Below are 8,187 nucleotides of genomic sequence, written 5' to 3'. Positions count from 1 at the left end.
TGTGTGTGTGTGTGTGTGTGTGTGTGTGTGTGTGTGTGTAAGCGCCATAAATATTTGCTGGTCCAAAAAATAATTCATGCAAACAAATTCATTGTCAGCTTTGTCAGGAAAACCGCACCGAGTAATGCTTTCCGAGCAGTGAGTTTGACTTTTACAATATCCGCACGGCAGGAAGAAAGGAGCAGTGTGCAGCACAGCTTTAGCTTTATAAAGTCACATGACTTCCAGTAAAAGATAAACATGGTCAGATTTCAATGGAACTGAATGATAATTTGGAGTCTGTAGAGGGGCTCAAGGGTCACACAAAGCTGAGGAATAATTGAATATTCTCGCAGTTTCTTTTGAGAACAGGAGGGTCTGACAGAAATTAGAGGTGCGCAGGTTTCACGGTGAAACCTTATCTCATAAATAGCATCGTCAATATAAGAACAGATTTGAGGTACACAGAACAGAACAGTTGTTGATAAATGATTCATGACAAACTTTTCGCACCCGTGATGATTTCTCTTCCGTGGGTAAGCGGACCGTCAGCTTCAAAACGCCTTTTTCCAAACTGATCTGATGCGACTCTTTGGCCAGAACGTTTCTCTGATCTGTGAAACAGCACAAACACATGTCACCACATAACTCCGTTGATAATAAGTAATATTGTAGCTGCTTAAATAAAGCAAACATGACTTTATTGTGACAAACTTACCCTCCTCTCTCCGGAAGCGCACCATCGCCGTCCTGCTGCCATTTTCATACTCCACCTCACACTCGCCACCACCGTTAGATTTCTTACTTTGAAAGTATTTCACTAACTTGATTTTTAATCTGGGTATTTTGGTTTCTTCGAGCTCAACGAGCAGAGGATAGGAGTGTACGCCGGCCATCTTCGCAGGCCGGCTGCTCTGAACTAGTTTCACTTTTGTTTCCTGTGAAACGAAACGCAGTTTTTATTGGCGTGTTGTGGCGTTTGGCCTTAAAGGGTTGGCTCAGACCGGGGTGCAGCTACAGAGAAAGGCCTGAAAAACACCTTTTTACACTTGGCTGCAGTCCACGGAGGCAGTTTGGAGACGTCCGCGCCCTCTTTTCATTCTTTCGCTTTCTCCTTCACTTCGGTACTTTCCAGCTGAAAGTGTGCGACGGTGAGTATCTGGCTTCTGCGCAATAAACCTCTTAATTCGTTTAAACTAAAACTACGTTTTATCAAAGCTACACAAATGTGTGTGTCGTTCATGGATTAGGTTTCGCCAGTCACCAGCACACAGCAACTTTTGTGGACTGGTTGGTGTTATGTTGCTCGTGATGTTTTTCACTGTATAAAAATGACGCAAAAACGTCAAATGTTTGACAGTGTCTTCAATTATACTGGCCTACTTGGTAATAGTACGTTCTGAATAAGGTTAGAGTAGGAAGCTATGTAGCTATGTAGTAGGATGTTTATACTCTGTGGGGGTTGTAGACCGGATGCGATGCACTGCACAAGTAGTGAGTGAACTGCAAAAAATAAATAAATAAACAAAAACCTGATGCCTTACTGACTCAGTTTTGCTTTCTCTATGCAATTTTACAAATGTAATAGTAAAGTTCGTTTGTACGGAGAGTCAAACGGTATTCAAGCACACTGAAAATTCTCTTCACGTTTTTGTTTCTGGAGCAGGTAAATTATTTCTGATTGGCCTAATAGTGTCTGTTGTGTGTCTCTGTCTCCCTCTGCTGCAGTGACGATATAACAGCAATTTACCGTATTTTACTAGGTAGGTCACCTGCAACCATGTAGATTTATTGTTTACCTGTGTTGAAATAGGATATTTAAGACCCCACACCTGCATGTTTTAATTTCATGAAATGACACTGGTATCATGATTAACATGTTTATGTTTCAACCATACTCAACTTTAATTCTATAATGTTCTGATTTAATTGATAATTTCTCTGCAGTTACTGTTTGATTTGATGACAGTCCCGTTAATGTTCCTTTTGGTTTGATATGAGACTGACTGATAATTTTGGGACTGATGGTGATGCCAGTACTGATATTTAGGAACTAAAAACTCTTATGTCTTGATATTAGATGATATTCTTTAAATAAACACTGCCACTAAACAGTGGGTCTCACTTGTAAATATCACTGTTTTTTCAAATAAAAACATTTTTTAAACCTAATATAACATGAAAAATTACCAAATTAGAGTTAATGATGAGTATAATAATAATAATCATGAATTTCTTGATATTTACTAGAATATTTACATAACCTTTCAGAGGTCCATAGATGAGAAATGTTTAGCTAATTAAAATGTACTAGTTAGTCATTATTAATGACTCCATTGATCATTTAGTTATTTTTTTCTGTAGATCTCTTCAGGAACCATGGCTCTTAAATCACATATTCCTCTTCATGGATTTAACCTCAACATTGTGAAACAATGTGGACCTGCTCTGAGTGATATCATTGATATCAAATATCAATGTGTGGCCACCTTCGAAGGTGTGGATTTTGACAGTGATATAAGTTTTGGACAGCAGAAAAAACAGACCGTTGCACCAAAGAAGAGGTTTTCTGTCAAGCTGCCTTCAGGTGTTACAGTGTCTGTGTGGAAGGCTGATCTCACCAATTTCAAAGTGGATGCTGTTGTCAATGCTGCAAACTCTTTTCTTCAGCATGGTGCTGGCCTTGCTCAAGCCCTATGTGAAGCTGGTGGTCCTCAAATCCAAATGGAGAGTGACAATTACACTAAAAAATATGGTTCCTTACCAACAGGAGAAGCAATTGTCACTAATGCTGGGTCGCTGCCATGCAAGAAGATTATTCATGCTGTAGGTCCACAACTGCCATATAACCCTGGTGGTTTTGAAGTTTCACGTGCTGAACCTCTGTTGGAGAGAGCTATCATGAACATTCTTCACAGTCTTCAGGAACATCATCTGCACACTGTTGCCATTCCTGCTATAAGCTCTGGGTTGTTTAACTACCCCTTGCCAAAATGTGCAAACACCATTGTATTAACTGTTAAAAGATACTGCGAATACCTTTCTCGAGGAAGCTCTCTTGAGGAGATCATTTTTGTGAACAACGATGAGCCAACAGTCAGAGAAATGGAGAGAGCCTGCTGTCAGTTCCTAGCTCCGAAGCAATACAACCAATATAACCAGCACATGTCAAACAGCCAGGCAACAGGAAGCAACAGCAGAAGTGCTGCCAAAGCGTCGAGTGTTACCATCCTGATTGGAAATGTCAATCTGACATTGAAGAAGGATAACATTGAGGATCAGAGGGTAATAATCTGTTTTGTTACTTCCTTAATATATTATGAACTTTTACTTTTAGCTGTTTATTGTGTTCTTAATTTAATTTTTGATTTTGATGTGTATGGAGCTCCAGTGAGACATCATGTAGTAATAACATATTATGTATTCTTGTTTAAATAAATTCTTTAAAATTTGATTATTTTGTCTCCTTTTAGACTGATGTGATTGTAAATACAACATCACCAGAACGAGATTTAAGTGTGGGTAAAATCTCTTCTGCTTTGCTGAAGAAAGCCGGATTTGGAATTCAAGACGAAATCAAAAAGGCCTTTCCAATAAATCATATCTTCATCACAAACCCCTACAAGCTGGCTTGTAAAGAGGTGTTTCACACTTTTTGCAAGGAAAAGGGGAAAAGAGGATCAAGCCAGGTATATATAAGTAGAAGTGTTATGGGGGAAATGTTTACCCATTTTTGCCTTCATACAGAATACATTTGATTCTAACATGTTGGTTGGTTTTCTCAAATGAAATTGTCACTTTAGGGTTTTCCAAATCAAGACATTATCTTTATTCTACTTTGATCATTCTATATTGGAGACCTTTTGTGTGCTGAGGGACAGTGATTTTCTCCACAAGTTACTTTCTGATACCTTCCTTGACAATTTGATTTGTAAATAAATTTAGCAAGTCCAGACCACCACACTACCACCATAATGTGAAATAAATAGGTTAAGGTTCTTATGTTGAAATACATTTTTTCCCAAAACAAACTCTAGGCTATATAAACTGGAAACATTCTTCCAACAGACTTAGTGCTCATTCACATGATTTTTGTTAAGGTGCAGGCTGCAGTGTCCTTTTAGTGGAGCAGTGGCTTTTTCCTTGTAGCCCTCTGGATACTGGATTCACTAAGATTTGACTCAAATTTGTCCTTCACAGTCAATGCTAATCCTCAAGGTTAAAATATTTTTGCCTTTCACATTTAAGTAACACTGGGTCATTGCCTTTAAAAAATAAATGACCAACACTAATATTTTTAAATATTTTTTTTTACTGGTTTTCTTGATCCAACACTTCTATTAAAATTATTATCATAGGTCATGTTTATCCCCAAATACAGAAAATTCTTCAGGGTAAAAATTAACAGAAGAAGAGAAGAAACACAATGTAATACACCAAACATGTTATTATTAAAAGATTTTCCAGCTATCTCTTTTCTGTCCACTTACTAATTAATTATAGGTCCTTTCCGACTCGGTATTGGGCTGCTTATGGATGGCAGCTTCAAGAAAGCACAAGTCAATTGCCTTTCCTGCAATTGGCACAGGAGCCCTCGGGTTCACTAAAGAAGAAGCAGCACAGCTCATGTGCGACGCATTGGCCAACTTCGCCCAAAACTTTCCAGAGAAGATGGAAGTTTACTTTGTCATATTTCCTGCTGACAATGACACATTTCAGGTTGTATTTTTTTTTTAAATCTGTCAAGATTTTAACATATCATTATCTGTAATGTTTTCAAATAAGCATGTTTGAAATATTGATATATCTGCAAGGTGTAATGCGGTGGTGCATTTACAGTAGTCTGAAACTCTACTTGCAGGGGTTTGTTAGGCACAAGCTGAATTCATGTTTTGTGAATCGTCTCATACAAAGAAATATCTTTTTATGATCTCTTTCCAGGTTTTTAAGGACAAAATTAATTATCTCCAGCACAATGCCTCTCAATCCAACTTTACACAAGGTGAAGCACTGCAGGCCCTAAATAGAGAGTGAATAATCTGATACTGTATGTATATGCGCACATGTTGTTTAGCACTGTGTTAGCCCTGGGGCAGTTGGTAACCTATCCCTATGTATGGATAGTTGGATGTGTAGTAATAGTGATCTTGAAGTGTTTTCCTCTTTTTGTCTTCTCCATCAGAATATGACAACAAACAAGACGCTCATTTCAAAAGAGCATCTTCTCCACAGATCAGCCTGTGTGGCCCATCTGAAGAATCAATACATGAGGCTAAAAAATGGCTCACTGACCTCTTTACATCTTCTGGCACCATTGATATTTGCAACAACTTCATCCAGCACCTCAGTGAGAAGCAATACCTGCAGCTCTCTCGTCTAACCAGAAACGGTGTTAAGTTCGAAGAGTTTCTGACGAATGGTCACGCCTGCCTAACACTAAATGGGGATTTAGTTGAGGATGTTGTAGTTGCTGCATTACAGGTGGAGGCCATGCTCTGCACTGTCCAGATGGAGTTTGTCAAAGAGGAGGAGACAGAAATGTGCCTGTTAGCTAATGAAGCATCTCTTGAAAAAGAAAGAAAGACAAGAACAGTTGATGACTCAAGTCCAGAGTTCACAGACAGATTCTCTGCCTTCAAACATGAGGGGCTGATAATATTAAAGGTACAGTGTAAATTAGCCTGCTTTGTCATTTAGTAAATTTAATTACAAACATGACTTGTAAATGGAACTTTTATATTTTTATTCATATGTATACTATAATGATTGATGCTCAGTAAATGCAGTTATAGTTTCACACTATGAGGTCAGTGTATCTCATAGTATTCCTCAGGATTCAGGCTATGCTAACCACTCATTTTTTTCTTGCTTTTGGCTGTATGATGTCAGTGAGTGGATATCAGGCATACATTCAATTTTTGTGGGGGCAGCCAATCAGAAGAAAGCTTTAAACTTTAAATAACAGGGGGAAGGGTTATTTCAGATATTAGATAAACTGAAGGGCTGCACCAAGATCCAGGATAAGATAAATAAGGATTATTTTGAACTAAAGTTACTCTAGTAGATTCCAAGAGTGAAAATATGGAACTGAAAATGGCAGAACAGATCCCTATACTGGCTTCCCAGAAACAGTTTCAAAATAGGGGTGGCTGTGGCTCAGGCGGTAGAGCAGGGCATCTACTGATTAGAAGGTTGGTGGTTCGATTCCTGGCTTCTCAGGCATGCCAAATATCCTTGGGCAAGATACTAACCCCAAATTGCTCTCCATTGGGGAATGTGAATAGGTGAATGCACAAGTTGTATAACTTCGAGTGCTCAGAAGAGTAGAAAAAGAACTATTCCAGTCCAATAGATGTTCTATTTCCACAAGCTGATGTGGTTTACCGTATTTTCCGCACTATAAGGCGCACTCTCAAAAATTGACGGTGCGCCTTATGTATGAATTCTGGTTGTGCTTACTGACCTTGAACCGATTTTATGTGGTACACGGCGCTCAGAAATCTGTCAAAAATGTTTTAGTACAACTTTGGTAAGCCAAGAACCCGCACCGCTTAATGGATTTTCGGAGTATTACGGCTACCATAGTCAGGAGCCTTGCGGAGTAAAATGTACTGTTCTTCAACATAATATTACTGTATTGTGTGTGTAAGAGGACCCATAAATGTCACTTTTTAAGAGACATGCTTACGAAGCGGATTTCAAACTCAAGGCTGTCAGTCACGCTGTTTTGCTGGCTTGCCTTAGTTAAAACCCTAGCTTTTATTTTGTGTGCTGCCAGCTTGCCTTAGTTACCCTTTAACTTTTACTCGTGACTGTTCTTTCTTTATGTAATAATTGTCTGCCCAGTGGTCTGTTGAACAGCCCTGTCGGTTTTCTGTTTAAAGTTTGTAATTAAAACCTTTTGCTTTACTCAGTTTTGTGTTGGGGGGCTCGTGTATGTTACTCCTTCCCTGACGCCTAGCAGAGGGGGTCGTAACACACGCAGTAGAACATGGGAAGCTGCCAGAGAATTCAACATTAACAACAACTGAACAGTGTTGAGAGTTATTGGGAATGAGTTGGATAAAGTTTGACTTATCTGACTGCTTTGTTTCACTTAATGTGCCTTATAATCTGAGAAATACAGTATACTAATTTATTTTGTTTGTTTCAGTTTGTTTAAGTAACCTCTGAAACATTTCCTTTTTTAGGTGGACAAAGTGGAGAACCAAATATTGAAGGTGCTGTTTGACTTCAAGAAAAAACAGTTGGGGTGCTCCTCGTCTCAGAAAATGTTTCAGCAGATACCTGCACAGTTCTGTCAGATGGTTAGCCAAATTGGTTTCCATGCAGAGTGTGCACCACCTGAAGGTATGACAATGTTTCTTCTAACTGTATTAATGATAATTCTCTAGGATACATAATACCAAGCTTACCGAGATATCATAAAGGCATGTGAAAACAGCACTTAATTGTCTCTCTCTGGATCTAGACCCAGAATATGGACAAGGTATCTACTTTGCTAGGACAGTGAAGAAGGCCATGGACATTTGGATGTGGAAAAATGATCAGTATCTGTACTTTGTGGAGGCTGATGTGCTGACAGGGGAGTCCACCAAGGGTCAGCGAGGTCTCATTCTGCCACCTGCTAAAGGAACAGATCCGAAAGTTAGGTATGACAGTGTGAGTGGAGGGTCTGACATCTCTGTCATATTTAGCAGTTATCAAGCCCTGCCCAGGTACATCATCACCTGTAAGAAAAAGTATACCGAAATGGTCTAAAGGGTATCTTTAATGAGCATATTTACTATTAGAAAGAAATAACTGTTTGTATCAGTCATAGACTCAATATAATGGATATTAGTAGCAAAATATGAAGGAATGACTGGGCTTATTTTTCTCATAATGTATTGCTGAATAATAGCAGCAGCAAGTTATCAAAATCTATTTTATCACCGCACTGCTGCAAGGAGTAGAACCAATCACATGTTTATCAATCAAGATTGTAGTTTTTAGATTGAAAGGGTTCATTTGTTTAGTGGCATCTTGTGACTTCATAAATTTAGACATGATTATAACAGCAAATGCCACAATAAATATGAAAAGACTTTATTCTAGCTTTGCTTGTCCATAAAATAATGGTGGTGGTGAACTCCATGATGAATGGGAGAATGAGTCATAATGGACATGAGTAGTTACAGTTTTCCTGTGTTGATGTCAAAATAAAAT

General features: G+C 38.6%; 2 protein-coding genes across 3 annotated transcripts in view; one reads left to right on the top strand and one right to left on the bottom strand.

Moving 5' to 3' along the window:
- Nucleotides 1-875, bottom strand: part of LOC102303719 (protein mono-ADP-ribosyltransferase PARP14) — a 4,191-nt gene extending 3,316 nt beyond the window's left edge. The window contains exons 1-2 of the mRNA XM_005944110.3: nt 698-875; nt 493-593 (exon numbers count right to left, since the gene is read on the bottom strand). Coding sequence (XP_005944172.3) covers nt 493-593; nt 698-875 — 279 coding nt within the window. The remainder of the gene's footprint in view (nt 1-492; nt 594-697) is intronic.
- Nucleotides 876-990: 115 nt separating this feature from the next.
- Nucleotides 991-8,187, top strand: LOC102303206 (protein mono-ADP-ribosyltransferase PARP9). 2 transcript variants are annotated; one of them, XM_005944109.2, is made up of 9 exons: nt 1,013-1,130; nt 1,708-1,742; nt 2,344-3,264; nt 3,453-3,668; nt 4,483-4,698; nt 4,921-4,981; nt 5,162-5,643; nt 7,170-7,329; nt 7,451-8,187. In XM_005944109.2, the coding sequence occupies exons 3-9, from the start codon at nt 2,359-2,361 to the stop codon at nt 7,738-7,740; spliced, it is 2,331 nt and encodes a 776-aa protein (XP_005944171.1). In that variant the 5' UTR covers nt 1,013-1,130; nt 1,708-1,742; nt 2,344-2,358; the 3' UTR covers nt 7,741-8,187. The 2 variants fall into 2 exon arrangements, with proteins under 2 accessions (XP_005944170.1, XP_005944171.1); XM_005944108.2 differs by lacking the exon at nt 1,708-1,742 and having other exon boundaries at nt 991-1,130.

The sequence above is a fragment of the Haplochromis burtoni genome, unplaced genomic scaffold (assembly GCF_018398535.1).
Source record: "Haplochromis burtoni strain Fernald_Lab_line unplaced genomic scaffold, NCSU_Asbu1 Contig_386, whole genome shotgun sequence".
NCBI classification, from domain to species: Eukaryota; Metazoa; Chordata; class Actinopteri; order Cichliformes; family Cichlidae; genus Haplochromis; species Haplochromis burtoni.
The sequence above is the reverse complement of the archived record's forward strand: the minus strand, read 5'-3'. Positions and strand labels throughout refer to the sequence as shown.

What these genes read in the sequence shown, in the direction of transcription:
- LOC102303206 (XM_005944108.2), top strand. Translation starts at nt 2,359, where the DNA reads ATGGCTCTTAAATCACATATTCCTCTTCATGGATTTAACCTCAACATT. An exon ending in GGAAAAGAGGATCAAGCCAG is followed by an intron (nt 3,669 to 4,482) that starts GTATATATAAGT and finishes AATTAATTATAG; the next exon opens with GTCCTTTCCGACTCGGTATT. An exon ending in CTGACAATGACACATTTCAG is followed by an intron (nt 4,699 to 4,920) that starts GTTGTATTTTTT and finishes ATCTCTTTCCAG; the next exon opens with GTTTTTAAGGACAAAATTAA.